Below are 24,408 nucleotides of genomic sequence, written 5' to 3'. Positions count from 1 at the left end.
GCCACCGTATGTGATAACAAGCAGCTCGGCTGACCACTGGGCACTGGCTGTATACTCCAGGAAAATCAGGCCCGCCACTGCACAACTGAAATCCCCGGGAAAACTCACCGCCTGGATCAAGAGAGGGAGATGAGAAAGAAGACTCAGCGGCGGTGTGAAAGTGACTGATGTAAATGGTAGAGGAAATCAAAAGAAGTGGAGAAATATGCATAATTATCCATCAGTTTGTGCCCCCACCAAGTTTTTACAAGGACAAACAACAAAGATACAACATGCCAGCAGACAGGAAAACTATTAGAAAGAACATGATGAGAAAGTGAAGGCCGGGAACAAGAGATAAGAGACAGAGAAAGCGAAAGAGACAGAAAGTGAGAGAGATGGCGGGGTAGGCAAAATGAGCACATTTTAATTTTTTTAATCCGTGCATTCTTGCTGTCTTTTTTCTATCCTCTCCTCCAGAAATAGCAGCAAGTCACCGGCGTGTGCACTTAGCAGTGACAAACATGAGAGACAGTAGAGCAGAGCGGGGGGGGGGGGGGGGGCATTGTGCTGGTGTAAGTGTGCAGACACAGATACTGTAGATACATAACAAAGTAGAGTTGCACTAAAGGAATGAAGATCACAGACTTCGAGAGATGACTGTGGCTGGGGAGCGTCTGCGCTCATTGTCTCTGACAGGGTGGATGAAGGAATGGAGGGAATGATGGATCGAAATGGAGGAATGATAATATGTAGCACACAGAGGGCATTAAACTGAGCGGTGGGGGGTGGGGGGTGGCAGATGGACTTGAAATGGCATCGCAAGGAGAGCTACTGAGAGATGAGATGAGAGGACTGCTAGAGGAGAGACAGAAAGGAGGATCTAGGGACTAGCACGCATGTGAAAAATTAAAGAGAGGAGGCGGTGAGGACAAAGAAGAAAAGAATGGGACACTATGAGCAAATAGGAAGGAGTAGAAAAAAAGCATCAGACAATGAATGAAGAAAGCAGGCATGACAGACAAAAAGAGCACAGAGGGTGTCTGACATGGAGACACTTTCTTCAAAAAAGGTGACTGGCAGCTCAAAGAGTCCGATAAATGTAAAGCAGAACCTGGACCAGTCTCTAAAGCCAAGATTATGGATGTCTGAATCCTCAAAACTGTGTCACTCTAAAGTTACAAATACGGTCAAATCTGCTGTTCCATATTATCATTTTGTTAGGATAAGAAACTTAATTTACATTTATCTGTAGTGACCACATTAAAAAACAGAAACAGTCAGTCCAGGACTTTCCAATGATAAATTAAGGAAAATGTATTAATTAATTTATATTAGATACAACACATTGGAACTGAACCAATCATCTGAAACAAATTTGAAGTGTATAGTGCATGCTGGGTTTCCATATGCTACGCCTAATCACTTATGATTAGTATGAACAGATGCACAAAGAAAAAAATTAAGACACAATGATAGCTTGGAGGGGGAGAGGGGTTGATTGATGACGTCAAAGCAGAGGGACTGGCATGGTTACCGGCGCGATGACAAAGAGTTCGCTGCCCATGAGGTCGAAAAGGCGCACGGTGCCAGTGCTGTCGGCATAGGCTAGCAGGGTGCAGTCATGGCTCCATGCCACCCTTCGCCACTGAGGGTTTGGGTCCTTTGGCACTGTAGCAGATGAAAAAAAAGAAGACTTAAAAAACTCATACAAACAGATAAAAGACAAGACATTCAGGGAGCCAAGGATTTCTCATTAAGCCCGATGAGTAAAACTCTCTACGAATAATCCCCGGTGCTCTGTGGTCGCGCCGATGATGAATACAGATGGGAGAAGGAGGATCAAGCTAATGCCATACATCAACAAAGTGTGTCTAAGGACCTATCCAATTCATCTATAAAGGACAGCTAGAGTAATGCATCTCAATAATTGTCTCTCAAAGACACGCACGTGCACACTCATGCTTTCACGCGCACTCATGACGAGAGCGGGAGAAAGGTGGTGTGGGTAAAAAGAGAGGCAGTGGGAAAGGGGGGAGGAGAGCGGAGATCATAAATCCAGCTTTTATTGAAGTATAGGCTACTGTTTCACCAATCTGCTGGCTCAGCAGTGCTGTGAGTATAACCATATCGCTGTTATAAAGCACATGCCTGCCTGCTGGCACTTTCTCAAGGCTTTACTGTCATACTTCCCTCTGATGGAAGAGCTGCAGTCTGGCAGGCCTCTGATCCAGAATCTGTTGTGAACACCCGATTATCTTCTGACACATTTAACAGTATGGGGGAAATAGGGTGAAACTATTGTACTTGTTCAAACATATACAGTATCTCTGTGTATTGGGTACAAGAAAGCGGAGTACATTATTAAACTAAATAAAACCTTTAGCACAGACTTAGATTCCTGCACTGGAGAACAGTGTGAAACATAATAAGCCACAATGCGTGCTGTGTCTGCTAAGCAATAAAGTTACGAAAAGGAAGTTATGTTTTTGTTGATATCACATACCGGCGCTACTGGCGTTTATTGTATTGAATTTCTTGGCTGAGGAGCACTGCTGCAACCCCTGGTGGGCAATACCGCAAACGAATGGAGGCGTCGGATATTGTATGACTAGAATTTTAAATGAAGAGCGAAGGGAGGAAGTGGGAGGCGAGACAGAGAGAGAGAGAGAGAGAGAGAGAGAAACAATGAATCCGGCACCCACTGAGAGAAATAATAGCTCCCCAAATTTTAAGGCCTAAGTATCAGAGCGCACCTCAGGAAGTAGGCGATTTAACACACCTATGAGACTCTCGGTTGAGGAGGAGCAGACAAGAACATGGAGCCATTATGAGAGCCATAGGTACCAAGCGTCTCCTCTGCTCTCGTTTTTTTTTGGCTCTTTCGTTCCTATTTCAATCTTTTTTCTATTTCACTCTTATTCTCTCGCCTCCCCTCTATCTCTCGCTCCCATTATGAATTGTATACAGTATGTTGTTCTGCGGCTGAGAGGGTTCCATTTCCACATAGATGGCTTTTTTGGGGAGCTGGAAAATTGGATGCTACTGTTCTGATTTTTTTGTTGTTTTTTTCCCCCCTTCTCCTAGCGATGGCGGGGGCGGAAGTTGGGGAGAATTACACCCCGACGACCCAATAGAAGTCTTCTATCTAAAGCCTTGCAGATGCATTTATCAGAGCTCAACACTTATGAATTATGTACAGGGGTGGGAGCATGGGAGATGACTCTAATGTAAGCGGGGTGGGGGGATGGGGGATATATAGGTGGGGAGGAACCGAACGCATTCATGCACCGGGGACAAATACGCACAAGCAAAAAAGTCTGTAACGCATACACATGCACACTCCTCCATTAACAGCAAATGCCATTGAAGGCAGGATCACAGCAAAATCCATTAGGATAAATCTCCGTGAAATGAAATGAAGTAAAAGTAAAATGAAAAGGAGAGATGAAATGGGATGAAAAAGAGGAGGGAGACTGGGGTTTTCACAGGCCCACGGGCTACTGTTCTCCACGCTATGAACTATTAGAACAACGGCTCACAATGACGGCTAGCCAGAGCAGAACAAATATAGTGTGAGACAGAGAGACACACAGAAGGGGCGGGAAAGATGATGAAAATGAGAAAAAAAAGTGAAGATTGAAAGAAAAGAAGAAAGAAGGAGAGAGGTGGAGACTATGCTGATAAAACCCACACACGTTTTATTCTGGGCTTTTTTGTGATGTGTTTGGTGCAGTGTGTACTGTATGTGTGTGTGAGAATATGTGAATAAAGACAGGGAATTCAGAAAGAAAACACACCAGCTTCCTTCAAATACTTTTGATTTGTAGAAATTTGTAGAAATATGAAGCAATCCTGGTGAATGTTGCTGCAGTTTAGTTGTTGCCTTTGGCCAATTCATCTAACGACCTCTGGTTGGCCCTGTGGGGGAGAATGCTGGGCACTGGTGTGCACTGCTGTCTGCCAAAGCGTCTTTTTTGGTGTCAAAAGTCAGAAATTTATCAATTCTACACCTACGCTCCAAAAGGGGCACGGCTGTTGCCATTTAAACTTACATTAACTGATTTTTTGGGTGACTTTGGGGCAACAAGCTGTAAACACAACATGGGCAGAGTATCATGTTATAAAGCTGTTATGGTGAACATGTTAGCTAATATTTACATAGAGCAACATTAGCATTAATTTGGAGTCATGTTATCAGACCACCTGATGAATATAAGTCCAATATTCATTCTCCTTTTATCTCTATTTTGGTCTCCACCACTTCCTGGGGGAAATATCTGACTCTTAAGCAATTAAATACTCCCATATGTTCACCAGCTAGTTGCTAACTTTGGTCATCTACTGTTTGGTGCTGGGCAGGTACCGAACAGCAAGTTTATCACTGAAAACAGCTGTGTGCCACTGCTGGAAACGGGGGACTACAGAGTTGGGTGATTTCTCTGGGTTTATCACTATAAACAACCCCTTTTAGATCACACACAGTGATTTGATCAATTGCTAATACAAAAATATTGATTGGTGCAGCTTAAGGTAAAAAAAACACCTACATGAATAACAAAGATGTCAATAGTGATTATTTTCAAACATCTAAGCTAAGTGTATTTAACTTTGTTTATGTCATAGGTTTATAGAAGGTGTGGCCTCACTATGTTTAGAGCCATTAGGACTGACACAGTAGGCCATTTTAACAGCTAAACAAACAATCATGGATATTTATTGTTATCAGCCACTATGAGGCTGCGTTTAATGAGTGGCAATGTAGGGGATGAGGCTGATTATCTGTGTAGCTGTTCACAATCACTCTCACACATTCCAATTAGCCACCAGGGTCGATATTTCTCTTTGAAACAAACTCAGAGTAGATGTGTACAAGCATAGGCATGTACGCTCAGATACACTCACATGCGCAACAAAAGACTACATGTTAATCAACATCACCACAGATGGCAAAAACAGCCTACTGTTCACTCAATCGCACTCGCTAAATAAAAGACACTTGCTAGTTTACCTAATTGATATTTCAGACGCTTATGAATTATTGTCATTTCGCATCGTCACTGACAGGTGTAGTGTTGTTGGGACTGTTAGCAGAGAGTAGTGTACATACTATGGACAATACTTCTTTTGTTGTTCCATTGTGAGTATTTTTGAGGACACTATATCGTGTGTAAATTTCACTTTCAGAATTTAAACACAAATGGTGGCCAGTAAATTATGTGCACTATATAGTAGGGATGCGCCGATCAGACTTTTTCAGTCCCGATATCAATACCTGAGCTTTGGGTATCGGCCAATGCTGCAACTATAAATCGAATAATCAATTAGTTGACAACTATTAAATTAATTGCCAAATATTTGGATAATTGATTAACTGGTTGAGATTTATTTTTTTTATTCAAGCTTCTTAAATGTGAATATTTTCTGGTTTCTTTCCTACATTATGACCATAAACTGAATATCTTTGGATTGTGGACAAAACAAGACATTTGACGACGTCATCTTGGGCTATGGGAAACCCTGATTGACATTTTTTACCATTTTCTGAAATTTGATAGACCATACAACTCATCACTAATTGACAATGACAATAATCATTATTTGAAGCCCTACCGAGTACAGAGCCGATACCAGTGTAAAATTAATAAGCTGTATTCCACACTTTGAGGAAGAGACTAGGAATCCCTATTTTATGTGTAAGGCAACATCAGGCTTGATCAAGCATGAAATACCTCCAAACTGCTGACCCCTTGTTTTTAGCTTCCTCCATGCTATGATAGCTCTCCTAGCAAATTGTTCATGTCTACCGGCACTCTGCTGGTGCATAATTTAATTGAATAGATCGGTCCCATTGATCCGATCCTTTTTCACCGATACCGATCCAGCTATTTAGGTCAATATTGGATCGGTGCATCACTACTATATAGTTGAATGATTTCAGACATGGTCTTTGTCTCTGTTCTTCTCTGAGACCAAAGACAAACCTCCACTTCTGGTTGAAGAATACTGTTAATTCTATTCTATTATCTTCTATCAGCTTTAGGTGGTATTATATAATGACAATATGAACAAATTTTCAAAAACACTGTTTAAATTAACAATTTGTAGCAAACAGTTCACTGCACTGAAAATCTGTTTGATCATTTTATATTTGATTCTGCCTGCATTTGCCATATTGTACTAAACATATTTCTAATTATATTGTAATAATAATTTTAGCCAATATTCTGTTTCTGTTGTCCTGTATTGCACTGCGTTGTATTCGATTCTATGTTCTTCTCACACGCACCACAGTGTACTGTTCAAGGACACATACACACACACCATAACTCCCCTAGATCAACTTAAAAAGACAGACATGAAGGGTTACAAGCACACTCACATTACACAGACTATACTACACAACAGTAACAGGTACATTTATAAAGTAAATGGGGTGTTTAGCGAGGTGAGCTATGGTGATTTAATGTAATTCACTGTGAACTCCAGTATGTGATTGATAAAACTGGGGGAGGGGGGGGTCTTACCCTGGCACTTCCCAATGACTGAGCCAAAGTCATCTCTCACAGACCTGAGGAGCAAACACACACACACACACACACACACACACACACACAGAATGAGACAGGCAGGAAAACACAACAACATTACACCGCACAACAAGGATACACACATCTAGCTTGTAAGGTGGGTTATAACAGCCACTGATAGCCTGCCAACTAAAGTAGCTCAATGGATCAAGCAGACAGGGCCTTGAGAGTAGGCAGTGTTTAGATAGACTCTTAAAAGAGCTCAATGGATAAGACCTTGAGCTGACTTAACACCCACTCAAACCAACTAACACCATGAAGGAAGGCTATAAAACACACACAACAAAGTGAACAACAGAAACATACTGGGTTTTATATGTTATATATGATAAGTGCACGTAAATGACTTCCATATTACACAAAAAAGGGTATAGTGAAAGACCTTTTCAGCCAAAGCTTTAGATATTGGAATTTGCCTCTTGTTAGCCTCTGGAGAGCTAGACGTATTTGTGTAGCTGGTTCACTGCTATTGATTTTTATTTAAATTTTACTACATTCATAGGCATTACATTGCATCAGTAGAGCATAATGCTGAGTGAGTGCATTTTCTCTATATAAGTGGGAAAATGGGTTGCGTATGAAAATAATTACATGTATGCTTTGGTCCCTTTCTCTATCCCTCACACACACAAACAAACTAAAACACTAATATTTTCAAATTCAAGTTCACTTTATGTTGTCTGATGTACCACTGATTGTATTGTTGCTGTTTGTTTTGACGTTTGGGGAAAAAAATAATTCTGTAGATACAAGCTGAGACTGCAGCCCTTTTAAAAGGGAGATGTTATTAATTCTCCCTTAATTAAAAGGTTCTCTATCACTCGCACACACAGTCAGAGTGCCTCAAACAGCAGGACAGAGCTCAATAATTACCTAATCTCCACACACTGGTCCTGAACCACTGCTAGCAGTTTGCCATTACTGTGGAGAAAACAAGAGAATGGTCAGGAATGAACAAGAGTAAATGGGGAAAGACAAGTGAACAAATGTCATGATGGCTGATATTTATTTATGATAAAGTGGGAGATGAAATGAAGACTGTCAAGGGTGATTAACGGAATAAGACACATTTATGGGTGTTAATGAAGAAAATAATATTTTTTTTTCTGTGTGAGAATGTGTCTAGCAGGGCAGTTTGGATGGAAAAGAGATCAAGACTGGAATAAAAGCCCATGTTGGATGGCTTAAAGAGGGAAGAAACGATAATAATTGGGAGCATTAAAAAAAAGCAAAGATAGTTTCAGACGGAATGAAATGAGGGAGAAAGATTTAAGGGCAGACAGAAACGAAATGGAAGGAGAGCATCAAACTAATGGACATCAGCAGCATCATTTCACTACGCTTAACACTGTCTTACATGTTTGAATCAATAGGCAATTAAAACTGCCCTTTCTATTTGGTTGGTCTGTTGTAATGACCATGTGTAAATGATTGGTTGAGGTGGATACGCAAAAGGGAGAGAAAGCCAGAAGAGGGGAAGGCTTAGTACATGTCAGCAACAAAGTAGCCCACATTCAAGTATTGATCACTGTGTGTGTGTGTGTGTGTGTGTGTGTGTGTGTGTGTGTGTGTGTGTGTTGCACCTTGCAAGCACCAGCTGCCAGTTGATCTGCTTGTTTGCCAGGCGGACAAGACCGTGAGGCAGAGACGAGCTGGAGGGGCTGAGATTTCCAGAATCGAACAAACAAAACAGAAAATCATTTTTAAAAAAGGTTAATAACGGCCAAACAGTATTTACAAAGTGTCTTATCTCACCGTCCTCCTTCTAAATGGGACCAAACATTCCAAGCAAAGACTTTCTTCTTAAGAGCTGTTAACAAAGGTGCTGATAGCAACTTTTACTGAGGGACTGAGAGAGACTAACCCTGTTGCTATGGATGACATCATGCCTATTCCCTATGTCTACAGTGATTGGTTGACAGGTGACCAGTCTGTGTCAGTCAACGTAAAACAAAATATTCATCAACACATAGGAGTGTGAACAGGAACTAGATGTTATTAAAATAAATACAATTCGATACAATTCAATAAAATTCAACTAAATAAAATCTTCAAATAGATTTACTTAAATTAAAAAAATCTAGTGAAACTAAATTAAATCAAGTTAAATTTATTTTCTTTAGATGTTAAATCAAATTAAATCAAGTTAAATTTAACTGAATCATATCTAATTAAATGTAATTAAACTTCAATTAAGTCATGTTAAATGAAAAATGTCATGAAAATACATTAAACTGAATTAAACATTAAATTTAGTTAAATAAAATTAAAATAAAGAAAAGTATTTTACATGCAATTTAAATTCAATTAAAAACTACTAGCAATTAAGTCATCTTGGTGATTATTTAATGTACACCTAATTAACTGTCAAACAAATGTAGATCTGAAGAGCGCATGTTTTATTTAAGGCATCATTTTTACAGATGTTGTTGGGTTGTTTCAGTTTATTGGTGAGTAAAATCTGATTCTCACTATCGTATCCACCGTCGAAATATGCTTTTAAAAGTTCATTATCATTGTATTCTTGTAATGTACTATTCTGTTTTGGGGCTAAAACAAATTTCAACAAATAAAAACGTCACAGCATGTGGAGGGCAGTTTGCCTACTCTTCTTGGTTATATTAAATAAAATTCATGATCCTTTCTCAACCACAAAAAAAGAGAAGGAGAGCTGAGAGACAAGCATTCATAAATATATAATAATAAAGTTATTGATGGTGCTAGGTAACCACCTGCTGTGAGAATAAGCAGGCCTTGGTGCTAGAGCATTACAGAATCCACTGCAGGCCACAGCTAGCCATCTGTTAACACGTTCACAAATATACATCTTGTATACAGGATCGTGTATATGAGACTTTTGTGCAGTAGATTCAACTAAGCCCAGTAGGATATCTGATCTGAGGCAAATACATACATTTCATGACTAAACTGTGACACCCCAGGCAAACAGGTCATTTCCAGGATCAATTTTGCTTTAGCTTTCACTGTCATGTTTTTCTCAATTAATTCTTTTTCCAGCATGTAGAAAAATTAACCCATTTACAGGATATGCATTACGGGAACTAGTCTTAAGAAATATTGATTGTTAACCATCAAACCACACAAGAATGTCACTGGTTACAGCCAAATCTCCAGAGTCTGCCAGACCAGATTTTCTATTCTTAAGTATCAGATATTTTTGAATTTGTTTTATAGCACATTAGCACTGGCCCTGAAATAGGAAATGCATTCCCACATAAATGTGTTTTAAATTTTATGTAGTCAAACACATGTATAAAGGCACACACCGCTGCCCTAAAAAACCATACTAACAGTGAGCAAGACGAATCACAGCTTCTTGTGGCTTGTCAGGCCATTACACTGGCGAAATAATGGCAAGTCAAGTGTATAGCAGGTCAGATAGCCATAACCTGTCACCATAATATTGATGATGAACTTACCTGTACCACAAGTAGTGCAAGATTAAGCGGAATGGTCCTGTAAGAGATGCATCCCAGTTACTACACATACTTATAACAACAGTGTGATAATTTTATTGATCATTGTATAAAACATCTCATCAAAATGATTAAGATCAGATGTCATCTATCCTCCAGCACACAGAATAATGACTCAGCCGCTGGGATTCCTGCACAGATTGTTTTCTTCAAACAGTTCTCTGAATAGTTGCTGTTTTGTTAGTGTATAAAGAAAAGACAAACCACAATTTTGTTTTGCCCCCCTTTTATCCTTGGTACAAATTCTACACTGTAATCAGGTGGAAGCAAAGTCTAAAAAAGTGTTGCATAGCAGGTAAGTTGTTTTGCATAGTATCACAACCAGGCCACAAAAAACCCAACAACTTACCTGTCACTGCTTTTTCAATGAGTGAGGTGTTGTGCTCCTTGTTGCCTCGCAACTGCAAATGTTAGAAAGCGACAGGTTATCATTAACTTCTTTCCTACAAAGGACAAAGTTCTTTAGGGGGGATCGCATATTGTTTATCAATGTACTTCTGAAGTTTCGTGGGTAAGCTTACTCACTATAACGTTAGTTAGGTTAACTTAAGTCAGTCATGCTTTTGGGCTACGTTAGCTAGTTGGAGAAAAATATGAATGTTTCCTTAAAAACGACACTTAACTGCCCATTGCACAAGTGGCAATGATGAAAAATAAATATATATGCAAATGTGATATAAGAATGTGAGGATTTAGCTAGCAGTGTAACTACGTTCTTGCTACGTGGCTTTGAGCGGCTGACCCCTTGCAACTGATTAGAGTTACTTTGAGGGGACATTTTTAACGATTAAACGTACAACTAAACACCCACACAGTAAATAGAGCGTGTAAAAAACTGAAGGCTGACTAACCTGAGTGTCCGTCTCTGGAGGCCATTCAGTAATGACAAGTAAATCGTATAAAATGTTTTCATCTTCGCCTTCAATCAGGCTTTCTTCAGCCATATTTACTTCAAGCATCTGTCAAAGTCTACGGCGACAAACACAGGACAAAATATCCCTGGGACCGCGTTTGGAAAACTGTAATTTAGCTAACCGCTTGCAAACTATGATAAGATAATAACATAGAAATGTGTGCTTCTGACGCTCACCCGAGAAGCAACGTGTGTTGTAAAAAAAAATATATTCTTTACGAACAAGTTCGCTACCCGGAACCAATTATATAAGGCTGCTTGGCCGGTTCGCAAAACGAGTTGCACTGAGTCGAAAATTCTTAACACGTTACATCCTGTTGGGTTGAAGTCGTATCAGCAATAATGGCCGCGTTTACTGGTGAGCATTTATTATCAACTTATCTATGTTAACGTCTCATTCGTAAGCTACACGAGCGTATTGAATCATTAAATGTGTCTTTTGTTCAACAGAAATGGGGGTTATGCCTGAAATCGCACAGGCTGCGGAAGAGATGGACTGGCTGTAAGTCTCTCTTCAAACCTGTCTGTGCTGCTTGTTTGACGTCCGCATCCATATTTGCTAAATCATGTCTGTACTGTAATATATTCTCTAATTGTTGGTCGACAGTCAACAGTCGAGAGTGATTTATTTCAATCTTTGGATTTTAGGCTACCCACTGACATCCAGGCAGAATCTATTCCCCTTATTCTTGGTGGAGGAGATGTACTGATGGTAAATTTTTGTCTGTATTTGTCTAAAGCACAACATTTTTTGCACTGCGAGGTTTACATCTTGTTTCTTTTTTTAGGCAGCAGAAACTGGTAGTGGTAAAACAGGTGTAAGTACTCTTTTGCCACACATCATTTAATTTTTAATTAGCATTTTAACATCAGGGCAATTAGAATACAAAAAAATGAATGTGTAATACTTGTCATTCTCAGGCCTTTAGTATCCCAGTGATCCAGATTGTGTATGAGACCCTGAAGGACCAGCAGGAGGGCAAGAGGGGCAGAGCCTCCATCAAGACTGGAGGAGCTAGTAAGACCACTGATTAGGCATAATATTATTGGGGACTTATTTGGTTGCAGTCTGTATGTTTGAAACTCCAGCTAAAATGTATTAATAACATTCTCCAGAAATATCTGGTCTACTAGATCTTGTCAGGCTAGTAGCATAATTGAGAATCTATTATAATACAATTATGAAAGCAGTAGTATGTGCTCTGCAGATGTTTTACCTTTTTCTTTGTTTTGGCCCCAGTTTTCAGCAATTGGCAGATGAATCCTTATGATCGCAGTCCAGCCTTTGGTAAGGGGACAAATCTGTTTATAACAATACATATTGTTTGTTTGTTGTCACCTTTCCTCATTGTCACTTTTTGTTTTTACCTGTACAGCAATTGGTCCAGATGGCTTGTGCTGCCAGAGCAGGGAGTTTAAAGAGTGGCATGGCTGTCGCTCTACTAAAGGTGTCACCAAAGGTGTGTAATGCACACAAGTAAATCAGTTGAGATTTAAGACAAGACAAGCTGGGATTCAAGACACCAAATAAACAAATATTTCTTTGACAGATTAACAAAAATGAAAGGATCATTTATTTCTTTGCAACTGTTACCAGTCCTTATACATGTATTTCTGTGTCCAGGGAAGTACTACTATGAGGTGACCTGCCATGACCAGGGTCTGTGTCGCATTGGCTGGTCCACCAGCCAGGCAGCCCTGGACCTGGGTATGCTCCTCTACTCTTAAGTCTCCTTGCTGCAAAACATACAACAGCTAATTAACTCAGTAGAACCAAAAATTAAATCCCAAACTCTTTGCCTTTCCAGGAACTGATAAGTACGGGTTTGGTTTTGGTGGGACTGGAAAGAAATCCAACAACAAGCAGTTTGACAGCTATGGAGAGGTAACCATTAATGAATGACTATTTCATTTAGATATGTAAACAATTTTTCAAACATGTTTTCTCTTTATTGTGCTTCTTTGCAGGAGTTTACCATGCATGACACTCTTGGATGCTACTTGGATCTAGACAAGGGCCAAATTTCCTTCTCTAAAAATGGTGCCGTCTCCGTAGTTCTGATTCTTACATTTATGATTATGTAGATCAAGAGTTGGTGTTAAATAGCAAAATTTCTCATGTTTCTTTCCCCTTTCTTTCTCTCCTCTTCTTCTTCCAGGTAATGACCTGGGTTTGGCTTTTGAGATCCCTCAACCTGTAAAGAATCAGCCCTTCTTTGCCTCCTGTGTGCTCAAGGTATCTTTTCAGAATAATGGTAGAAAACAAACCAACAGGGGTCAGATTCACACCATACAAATTGGTCATCTCCTTATTTGTCTGCCAGAATGCAGAGCTGAAGTTCAACTTTGGAGGAGAAGACTTTAAACATGCCCCTAAGAGTGGGTTTGTTGCCCTGGACCAGGCGCCAGAGGGTCACACAGTCAAATCTTCTCAGACAGGTGTGTGGATGCAACTTTGTTTAAGGTGCAGCAAGAAAACGTACTGAGAAGAGACCGAACAGTTCCTTTCACAATAAAAGCCTTTCACCTAATATTTTTAAAACAAAATATGAATAGATACATTCCTGCCATTGTTTGTACACCTACAGTGGGTACGGAAAGTATTCAGACCCCTTTAAATTTTTCACTCTTTGTTTCATTGCAGCCATTTTCCAAAAATCAAAAAAGTTCATTTTATTTCTCAGTAATGTACACTCAGCACCCCATCTTGACAGGAAAAAACAGAAATGTAGAAATTTTTGCAAATTTATTAAAAAGAAAAACTGAAATATCACATGGTCATAAGTATTCAGACCCTTTGCTCAGTATTTAGTAGAAGCACCCTTTTGATCTAATACAGCCATGAGTCGTTTTGGGAAAGATGCAACAAGTTTTTCACATCTGGATTTGGGTATCCTCTGCCATTCCTCCTTGCAGATCCTCTCCAGTTCTGTCAGGTTGGATGGTAAACGTTGGTGGACAGCCATTTTCAGGTCTCTCCAGAGATGCTCAATTGGGTTTAAGTCAGGGCTCTGGCTGGGCCATTCAAGAACAGCCACGGAGTTGTTGTGAAGCCACTCCTTCGTTATTTTAGCGGTGTGCTTAGGGTCATTGTCTTGTTGGAAGGTAAACCTTCAGCCCAGTCTGAGGTCCAGAGCACTCTGGAAAAGGTTTTCGTCCAGGATATCCCTGTACTTGGCCGCATTCATCTTTCCCTCGATTGCAACCAGTCGTCCTGTCTTTGCAGCTGAAAAACACCCCCACAGCATGATGCTGCCACCACCATGCTTCACTGTTGAGACTGTATTGGACAGGTGATGAGCAGTGCCTGGTTTTCTCCACACATACCGCTTAGAATTAAGGCCAAAAAGTTCTATCTTGGTCTCATCAGACCAGAGGATCTTATTTATCACCATCTTGGAGTCCTTCAGGTGTTTTTTAGCAAACTCCATGCGGGCTTTCATGTGTCTTGCACTGAGGAGAGGCTTCCGTCGGGCCACTCTGCCATAAAGCCCCGACTGGTGGATTGCTGCAGTGATGGTTGACTTACTACAACTTTCTCCCATCTCCCGACTGCATCTCTGGAGCTCAGCCACAGTGACCTTTGGGTTCTTCTTTACCTCTCTCACCAAGGCTCTTCTCCCCCGATAGCTCAGTTTGGCCGGACGGCCAGCTCTAGGAAGGGTTCTGGTCGTCCCAAACGTCTTCCATTTGAGGATTATGGAGGCCACTGTGCTCTTAGGAACCTTAAGTGCAGCAGAAATTTTTTTGTAACCTTGGCCAGATCTGTGCCTTGCCACAATTCTGTCTCTGAGCTCTTCAGGCAGTTCCTTTGACCTCATGATTCTCATTTGCTCTGACATGCACTGTGAGCTGTAAGGTCTTATATAGACAGGTGTGTGGCTTTCCTAATCAAGTCCAATCAGTATAATCAAACACAGCTGGACTCAAATGAAGGTGTAGAACCATCTCAAGGATGATCAGAAGAAATAGACAGCACCTGAATTAAATATGAGTGTCACGGCAAAGGGTCTGAATACTTATGACCATGTGATATTTCAGTTTTTCTTTTTTAATAAATTTGCAAAAATTTCTACATTTCTGTTTTTTTCTGTCAAGATGGGGTGCTGAGTGTACATTACTGAGAAATAAAATGAACTTTTTTGATTTTTGGAAAATGGCTGCAATGAAACAAAGAGTGAAAAATTTAAAGGGGTCTGAATACTTTCCGTACCCACTGTATGACATCACCAATGTCACTGTTAATTTACAGTGTTGAACAGCTGTCTCGGCTCTGTGTTTGTGCAGGCAGTGCCAAAGTGAGTCAGGTGAAAGCATCATCCAACGCACCCAAAGCACTGATCATCGAGCCATCTAAAGAACTGGCTGAACAAACTCTAAACAATGTCAAGCAATTCAGCAAATTTGTAGAGAACCCCAAACTAAGGTATGACTACACAGAGCTGGTATCAACATTGGTCGGCACAAATATCAAAACACAATGACTTGTTGAGAAAATGCATGTGTAGGTATTTTTGAAAATGATTCCTGCAGCATATTTAACAGTGTTCTACTTAAGTTATTGTGATCTGCATTTGCCTGTATTTCTCAGTATGTTTGTAACTTCTTTTTTTACACCAGCAGATGGAGCCAGCGCTCAATAATGAATGCTAACATCGGTATGCAGTATAATTTGTAAATCTGTCTCTACAGGGAACTACTTGTGATTGGTGGTGTGGCTGCCAAAGATCAGCTGGCTGCTCTGGATCAGGGGGTACGTGACATGTACTGTCTCCAAACACACTTGAACACGGTTGAAACAGTTTTAACTAACCGATGTGATTTTTGCTCTTCTTCTCCCCTCGCCCTCTTCCCATGTCATGTTTTTGTGTCATCTCCTAATTAGATTGACATTGTGGTGGGAACACCGGGCAGACTGGACGACCTCATATCCACTGGGAAACTTAATTTGTCCCAAGTCCGCTTTCTAGTCCTGGATGAGTGTGTATGTACAAGCCATCTAGAGTATAATATTTTGTAACTCCCACGTCCTGTAACATTAGGATCATTGACTTTTCACAGTCTACTAAGTGTTTTTTGATTTATCTAGATAGCATAACAATCCCTGAAGTCACTTACCATTTGTCTGTGTCTCTCAGGATGGCCTTTTGTCCGCAGGCTATACAGATTTTATCACCAGGATCCATAACCAAATCCCTCAGGTCACTTCTGACGGCAAGAGATTACAGGTAACACTTTAGATAAATTACACGTTTTAGTAATGACAACTTGAGACCACTCAAGTCAAGTTTATTTTTTTAACACATTTAGAACAACATGAGCTGACCAAAGTGCTTTACAAACATAAGAAAACCGGTCAACAGAGTAGACAACAAATGCATGCATATATACAGACAGAGCAAGATAAAATCAATGAGAAATGCAAAGAACTAATAATACAACCATTATAAAAGGCCAGTTAATAGAAGCAATTTAGGTCTGTTTAAAAGCTAAAGACAAGAGGTGGGCCTTGAGCTGGTCTTTCAATCAAACTCATTTGAGGGGGCAGATCTGATGTGGTGGGGAAGTTTGTTCCGCAGACTGGGGTCTGTAACGGATATCACCATATCATGTATCTCCAAGACCTACTATTTGTGATTGTATTAACATATCTGAAGCAGAGCTGAACTATTAATCGAAATCGCAATATGGCCCACTGCAATTTTCAAATCGCAGGAGGTGCAATATTTGTATTGTGTAAAGCGATATGTGTGTCAAAATACCATTTTTAAATTAAATATTACTGTGCTACAGAGATGTCCTGGCCTACACATCCTATTCTGCAGATTTAAGAAAACATCTTTGTTTGGTACAGATTTTGCAAAAATCACACCATAATCGTTTAAATATCTTTTTCAATGAAAATGAGAAAGATGTAGTAAAAACGGTTTCAAAACCGTTCAGCCCTAATCTGAAAGTGATTTGCAGGTAATGTGTATCGTCTCTTCCAGGTGATTGTGTGTTCTGCCACACTGCATTCGTTCGACGTGAAGAAGTTGTCCGAGCGTATCATGCACTTTCCCACTTGGGTGGACCTAAAGGGGGAGGACTCTGTTCCCGAGACTGTCCATCATGTTGTCGTGCCTGTCAATCCTAAGGCCGATCGTCTCTGGGAGCGTCTTGGCAAGAACCACATCCGGGTGAGTCCCTCATGTTGGGCCGAGGACACAATTTGATGGGGGGGGGGGGTTATGCATAAGGGATTTGCTTTGCTCTTGAAGCATTTTGGAGGATTTTCTTAAGCTTCTGAAATTGAAGAAAATCTTCATGAGCATTCATGCAGCATAGAGATGGACACGCATGTTTAGTAGAATGTGTTGTCAAAGTTTTTCTCCTTTTTGTTTTGGATAGACTGATGAAGTCCATGCCAAAGACAACACCAGACCAGGAGCCAATTCTGCAGGTGAGCGCAGATAGGCAGTACAGTTTGGATCTCTGTGTCCATCACATACACAACAAAACAGGTATTATATTGTCATATTGCTTCTGGGAATAGTCACAATTGTGGACACTATATAACAAATATGTGTATGTGTGCATTTTAGAAATGTGGTCAGAAGCCATCAAGTTGCTGAAAGGCGAGTACACAGTGAGGGCCGTCAAAGAGCATAAGATGGATCAGGCCATAATCTTCTGTCGCACCAAGATTGACTGTGACAACATGGAACAGTACTTCATTCAACAAGGAGGAGGTAGGAGGCATTACGTGGCATACACACACTTGCGTATAAAAGAGTGATCTGTTAGATTTTGTTTTGACAAATGACAATGCATGACACATTCAGAATCCTCCCTCAGTATTGGTCCTCTCTTTAGGTCCGGACAGTAAAAGCCACCAGTTTTCCTGCGTTTGTCTCCACGGTGATCGTAAGCCCAATGAGCGGAAAAATAACTTGGAGCGCTTCAAGGTAAAAACAGAAAACAACATAATGGTAACCTTTTTACAAAACATGACCGCTGTTATTGGTGTTTGAAGATCTTCTTCTGTTCTCAGAGAAAAGAAGTGAGGCTCTTGATCTGCACAGACGTAGCTGCCAGAGGAATTGACATCCACGGAGTTCCTTATGGTAAAGAGATTAGATGTCAATACAAAACTTCCTACATAACTTTTTCAAATGCAGATTATATAGGGTGTTTAAATACAAATGAAGACTTCATCTTCAGGTTAAAAATTTCATGTGTATGTTTGTTTGTTTTTTTTTGGGTGTGTGTGTTTATTCTAGTGATTAACGTCACTCTGCCAGATGAGAAGCAGAACTATGTCCATCGTATCGGCAGAGTCGGAAGAGCCGAGAGGTAAGCACTGATTCTTGGGGAAAAAAACTCTTAGCCTGTGTGTTAGGGCTGTGTTAGAGATTTGAAATAATAAATGTATTAGTTTGTTCTTATGTGACTTTTGCTCGTTTGTAGACTCACATTCACTTATGAAATTATCAAATGCAGAAATGATATATTTCTACATTTATTTATGTTGACTGTATGTTTGTCTACGTGTAGCACCTTTATCACCACAGCAAATTCCTTGTATGTGTAGAACACTACTTGGCAATAAAGCTTCTTCTGAAATTCATCTTCATTATAACTGAAAGTTTTCACATAATATACCTTTTTTTTTTTTTTCTCTCTCTTTTTTTTTTTTTTTTTTTTTTTTTTAATTTGATTTACTCCCAAATGAAAATCCTTTTAACTTTCAGAATGGGACTGGCCATCTCCTTGGTTGCTATGGAGAAGGAGAAGGTAGGTTGGATGACAGAAATACACTGCTAATTAATTTTGATTGTGCTTAGTTTTTGAAAATAGGTCAAAGTGAGTCTTTCCATATGTGCAGGTGTGGTACCACGTTTGCCCGAACCGAGGCAGAGGCTGCTACAACACCCAGCTGAAGGAGAATGGAGGTTGCACCATCTGGTACAACGAGAAAGAGGTGAACAAAGACTCAGGCGCACGCTTAATCCCGTTAAGGCAGCAAGCAAAGTGTTCTGTTTGAAATATGACATTGTCTCTGATTCAGCAGAAGGCTTTATATGTGATTTGATAAGCAGCAGATGCATTTGTCATCCTGGCAGAAACGGCACCCTTGAGTTTGGGACTGTGTGACTGGTGTGAAATGTAATACATACATTAGCACTGCAATACGTATAGTGAGCAATAAAGTTGTACTTCATTTTGGAAACACACACACACACACTCTTTTGGCTCACAATATGACATAGTTTCATGTTAGCCATTGTGGACTTTCAGTTTTACTTTTGTTCTTTTACCCATTCCTCTGATCACAGCTCCTGTCAGAAATTGAGGAGCATCTAAAGTGCACCATCACCCAGTGTGAGCCAGACATCAAAGTACCTGTGGATGACTTTGACGGAAAAGTCACCTATGGGCAGCGCAGAGCATTAGGAGGTATGTGTCATAGATTGCGCATGTTCAAGAATTTTGTATTGCATGGATTGGTGTGAGGCCTCGTAGCCATTAGAGGCTCAACACATGTATAGGATTCACTGCATTTATGTTGAGCCTGACCAGCAAACCTGTCACTCTTGCCTAGGTGGTAACTATAAAGGTCATGTGGATATTCTGGCCCCGACAGTCCAGGAGCTTGCTAGCTTGGAGAGTGAAGCCCAAACTTCTTTCCTCCACCTGGGATATATGCCAAACCAGCTGTTCAGAGCCTTCTGAACCCACCCCAACTAGCACAACACTGTAGGCTTCTGCTACAGAATAAAGAGAATTTAAACATTTTCACATGATGCACCAACAGAATACAAAGTCCTTATGCAACCAAGTAATGCGTAGGTACATTTCAAGGTTTGTTTGTTTTTTACACCTAGACCTACACATATAACCATAACTCATTAATCACTTACATGAAATGTATACTAAAACCTATCAAAATGCCAACATTTCATTGGGTATGCTAAACTTCTACAGTCAACATCCTGAAGATAATTGAACTCCTGATTTCTGTTTAGTGTGTAACACTAATGCAAAAATAATTTGTTGGATTTTGTTTTGTGATTATGGTTGAATGAAAGATTTAAGTTTCCAAAGACAATGTATTTAAGCGGCTTGATGTTTTCTTTTCTGAAATAAACTAGTAGCCTGCTCAGTTTGGGTATTGTTTTTATTTATCGAGAGGGAGATCAAGATCTAGCTGTCTAGAGATAGCGAGAGATCTAACTACCTCTTTATCCAAAAGAAGAACATTATTAGACATGTTCTCAATTCATTCATTTATTGAATTTCAGTTTGCTTAGCAGTTAATCTAGTTCTAATGGCTTTATACTGACCCCTGACTCCCTGTTTGTCAAAGAATTGATTTTTAGAAAGTACTGAATGATTTAGGGCCATAATACATTTCTGATCTTCTGCTATGTTATGAACCATCTAGACCTCTGAGGTTGTCTGGGACAGGTCTGCCTTCTGTCCCCAGAGTCAAAACTAAACATGGAGAAGCAGCGTTCAGCCAATATGCAACAAATATGTGAAACAAACTTTATTTTTTATTTTTTTTTAATCAAGGCAGATGACTTTCCTTATTGCTGCTTCCTTTAATTAAATCAAATGAGGCTCTTTATATCTGCACTATAACATTTACAGTCCTGCTTGCTTGTTTTATTTTATTATTTATTTACTTGCCTTTCCTTGCCTCTGCACCATGGAAACGTAATGTAAAGGAATACATGTAAACTAGACTAAAAAAATCAAGACCTTGACTGTTATCCTGTAATTATTTCATTAAAATCCTGTTCAAATCGCTGACACTTATTTTGAAGTCCCTGCACGCTCCTTCCGTCATCACTTCCTATGAAAGCTCAGCATTGTTTCTTCTACAACTGGGAGATTTTGAGCCTTGATTTATATATTAAGGCATTGTCAGGAAAACCGTGCGTCGACTTAACAAGTGAGAAGAACGCCTCTGTGGAAGTTCAGGCTACATTAGGTACGTGCATGTACTCCAGTGTGTGTTCGTCATATTGCGATAAACATGGAGGGGATTGTGGTTTTCTAAAGCCATCCATGGCTGGACTTAGGTCTCTTTCCTCTCCACGTCGTGTGTTCAGCAAACTATGGTTGATATGTGTCCAATTACGAAATATGTACGAACAAAAGTTCCCCCTTTGAGTCGTGAAGTCGCAGAGAAACCTAACGTTACTTATATTTTACCTGCTTCGTCGCTGTACAGAAAGTGTTTTTTTTATGTTAACGTTATATATTTGATTTGTTAATGAGACCATATCAAAGAAACTCCAAATATGGGGTCGATTTCTCAAGACAGCTGATTTGAAAATTTGCTATGGCCTTTTCGGAGATGTGAGGTACAGCCCGGTATCGAGTAGAATCGAAACGTCTCCAGTCAAACCAGGACTTCAATCGATACTTTTTGTAGCCAGATCGCAGAAAGAAATAGAAGAGCACGGCTAATTTTTTCCCCTTATGTGCCTTCACCATAATGCATAATTCATGCAGCTGGGGGCTCTCCGCAGCGCCACGCAACTTTATAAATTCTTCCTCTCACGGAGAAAAGAAAGGTCAGGTCGCAAACACAGCCAAAATAGCCACATATGATGATGATGATGATGATGATAATAGCCTAATTATTATTATAATAAGACATACATGCCTGAGACTTTCACTGTCAGTCCCACATGCTTGCAGATATTAATGATTCAGCAGTAAGAATCACAGTCTGTAGTATTGTACTCTAGCCATGTTCTTCTCTCGACAAACGTTGGGCTGATGTTCACAAGTCTGTTGTCACTTTGTTGTATTAAAGAGCATATAAGAGAGATCCTGTGGATGTCCTCATTGTAATAAGGATTTGTGTTGATCTGAGCATATATGAGGTGTAACTATATATTGTTATTGTGCATCACAGGTGATGTTATGTAGTAATCCAAAATTAATGTAACTAGTTACTTTCAGCAGTGAGTAATCTAGTAAAGTAAGGCATTAAAAAAGTAACTAGTAATGTGTAATCCATTACCTTTTTTGAGTAACTACCCCGGCACTGCTTATCACTGATTGATCGCTGTGTTCCATCACATCACCCAACTAAACGCTTTTGTGGCGCAGCAGCCATCAGCTGATTTTACTCACGGAGGCTGCGGCTGCTTCAGGTATAGTTGGTTTGATGGGCGCGCAGCCTCTCTTTTCCTCTGTTTGTCTTTACTGTAGTTAAGTGAGTTATTTAAACAGACTCCTTAGTCTTTTTATATTTGTTAATGTCTTTTTGGAAGAGGGTTGCTACTCAAAAGGCACTCACGGAGATCTTTCAATTCAGTTTATTGATCGAAAGTTAACAAAATAATTAGTAATGGGCAACAAATAAAAAATTTAATCACGATTAATTGCATGATTTTCTGCAATTAATCTATATTAATCGCATTGTTTGGAGCAAAATTTAATAATGAATTCTAAAGTAGTGTATTGCCCACTTTTAATTTAAATGTACTGCTATATACACAAAACATGTGGTTTGTTTGAATTGTGTTGAACTACTTGTAGGCAATGCGCAGCTATCTGTCTGTCTGTCTGTCTCGGTCTGACTATCTGTCTTTCTGTCTCTAGCTTTAGCTTTAGAAACCAGCTTCTTTGAGCAATGCAGTGCAATGAGCTTTGAGATATTTAGGCACTTAATTATAGGTCTTTTAAATTTTCAGCTGTGGTTTCCAAGTTTATTTCAGTTTTCAGCATTCACACGCATTTTCTGCAGGAAATGTCATTTTTCTAGTTAGTTGATGAAAGTGACCCATTCATTCCTCATTTAGGGATATGTTGACACAGCCATTCCCATAGGAACTCTCCTGTAGCTAAACTAATCCCTTAATCACACAAACAGTGCACAAAATCTAATCTTATATGGTGGACCAGTTTCTAAAAATAGGCATATGTTCCTTTAGAAAAAATTGAGTAGTGTATTACAGTGCATGCAAAGCCCTTACTGGGTATTCCTGCCACTAGACCAGTAACTCCACAACTTGACGCTATTCCAGTGCTGTAGAGATAGCTTAATGTTGAAACCATATTTTAGAGCGATTTAAAGGACAAAGACAGAGTCCATGTACTGAATGCAGCGAGAGCAGGAGGTCAGTGCACAGGGTGGTAATGTTAGGTGGAAGGTAATGTTTTGTTTGTGTTTTGCAGGTGGCTGAATAATCTGTTTTTTAGTTGTTTATTTCAATATTAAACTCTCTTTTGGAGTGCTGTGGGAGTGATGCATGCATCAGTTAACCAACAATGAGACTTGTTTCATTCAGGGCTCCACTGTATCAGCACCCTCCCATCTCCGATTGGAGGATGCCAACTAGGATGCAGACACACAGTGTGGGCCAGACGTCAAAAGAACTCCTAGCCAAGCTAAACCATGTTCTACGAGGTATGTAGCAAGCTGAACTCACACTATATTTCCTGGTCTGCAAGACAGATATTTTTGCATTCTTTAGAAATGACACATCAGTAAGTGCTAGCGAGATTTGTTTAGCCTGCAGTAGAAAGTGGGCAGTGACTCAGCTGTACTTACTTCATTGTGGAGCTCATTTCACCAATGGAGCCTAAACAGATAAGAGCCTTGACATGGATAGATGGATGGATGGATATTACAGTGTCTAAATACAAATCAGACTGTTTCTGTAAAATGTAAACAAGAATAAAATAGTACCAAAAGCATATGCTGCTTTAATGTCTATTTTCCCCTACATAGGACCATAATTTACTAAATGAACACCATGCTTTGTTGAAGAAGACTTGAAACTAACCATAAACTCATTAGAAAAGTGTTAACTAAGGTAATAAATCAGGTGTGATTTTACCATTATTTCTAATGGAACCGGACTTCTTTTGGCATCCGGAGGAGTCGCCCCCTACTGGCCGTTAGGAAGAATGCAGGTTTAAGGCACTTAAGCATTGGCTTCACTTTTTTCAGACCCGGAGGTTGCTGCTTGATTGAGCAATAACATTTGATAACCGTCACATCATCACATAACTACAACTCTTGATTGGCCAACGGTGCACACCAAGAACTGCAAAACAATTGCAGGATGTTGAGATTCTAATGCAGTTTATTTTTTAGTGTTTCAATTATGTTTTTGCACTGGCCTGATTGGGACAGTGAGTTGCTAGTTTAACTATTCCCAAAAGGCCATCGGGCCATCGTTATTGTCCAGCTGTGATGCTGGAATAAATATTGAATGATTAGGGCCTTGTGATTTCAGCGATGCGGAACTTGCTGACGGAATCCCAGAATTTCAAAGTAAAAATGGAATTAACTGTAAAATGCGGAATATGGTAGAATTTGCCCATTACATTACTTTAATTCATTTAGCTGACTCTTTTATCCAAAGCGACTTACAATCGCTATACATGTCAGAGGTCGCACGCCTCTGGAGCAACT

At 39.9% G+C, this 24,408-nt stretch overlaps 2 protein-coding genes across 2 annotated transcripts in view; one reads left to right on the top strand and one right to left on the bottom strand.

Moving 5' to 3' along the window:
* Positions 1-11,147, bottom strand: part of nbas (NBAS subunit of NRZ tethering complex) — a 198,421-nt gene extending 187,274 nt beyond the window's left edge. The window contains exons 1-8 of the mRNA XM_038726982.1: positions 10,918-11,147; positions 10,416-10,467; positions 10,010-10,046; positions 8,153-8,230; positions 7,443-7,490; positions 6,507-6,550; positions 1,517-1,650; positions 1-111 (exon numbers count right to left, since the gene is read on the bottom strand). The exon at positions 1-111 is cut by the window's left edge and continues 23 nt beyond it. Of these exons, the coding sequence (XP_038582910.1) occupies positions 1-111; positions 1,517-1,650; positions 6,507-6,550; positions 7,443-7,490; positions 8,153-8,230; positions 10,010-10,046; positions 10,416-10,467; positions 10,918-11,025 (612 nt within the window). The 5' untranslated portion in view covers positions 11,026-11,147. The remainder of the gene's footprint in view (positions 112-1,516; positions 1,651-6,506; positions 6,551-7,442; positions 7,491-8,152; positions 8,231-10,009; positions 10,047-10,415; positions 10,468-10,917) is intronic.
* Positions 11,148-11,199: 52 nt separating this feature from the next.
* Positions 11,200-20,124, top strand: ddx1 (DEAD (Asp-Glu-Ala-Asp) box helicase 1). Its single transcript, XM_038726980.1, has 26 exons — positions 11,200-11,337; positions 11,430-11,481; positions 11,628-11,691; positions 11,768-11,797; positions 11,901-11,997; positions 12,220-12,267; positions 12,356-12,439; positions 12,604-12,687; positions 12,788-12,864; positions 12,948-13,020; positions 13,139-13,215; positions 13,304-13,418; positions 15,267-15,405; positions 15,672-15,732; positions 15,865-15,963; positions 16,118-16,207; positions 16,970-17,158; positions 17,370-17,421; positions 17,564-17,710; positions 17,835-17,926; positions 18,013-18,085; positions 18,242-18,314; positions 18,713-18,755; positions 18,847-18,942; positions 19,298-19,418; positions 19,564-20,124. Exons 1-26 carry the CDS (start codon positions 11,322-11,324, stop codon positions 19,692-19,694), a joined length of 2,223 nt encoding a protein of 740 aa, XP_038582908.1. The 5' UTR covers positions 11,200-11,321; the 3' UTR covers positions 19,695-20,124.
* The last annotated feature ends 4,284 nt before the right edge of the window (positions 20,125-24,408 follow it).

The sequence above is a fragment of the Micropterus salmoides genome, unplaced genomic scaffold (genome assembly GCF_014851395.1).
Source record: "Micropterus salmoides isolate LMB-PRFRI ecotype aquatic unplaced genomic scaffold, ASM1485139v1 Ms_hic_scaffold_18, whole genome shotgun sequence".
In the NCBI taxonomy this organism is placed as follows: domain Eukaryota; kingdom Metazoa; phylum Chordata; class Actinopteri; order Centrarchiformes; family Centrarchidae; genus Micropterus; species Micropterus salmoides.
This window is presented reverse-complemented; position numbering and strand designations above follow the sequence as displayed.

Excerpts from the sequence above, each read along its gene's own strand:
- ddx1 (XM_038726980.1), top strand. Across the intron at positions 11,692-11,767 it reads GTGGAGGAGATGTACTGATG|GCAGCAGAAACTGGTAGTGG; the intron begins GTAAATTTTTGT and ends TTCTTTTTTTAG. Across the intron at positions 13,021-13,138 it reads AATTTCCTTCTCTAAAAATG|GTAATGACCTGGGTTTGGCT; the intron begins GTGCCGTCTCCG and ends TTCTTCTTCCAG.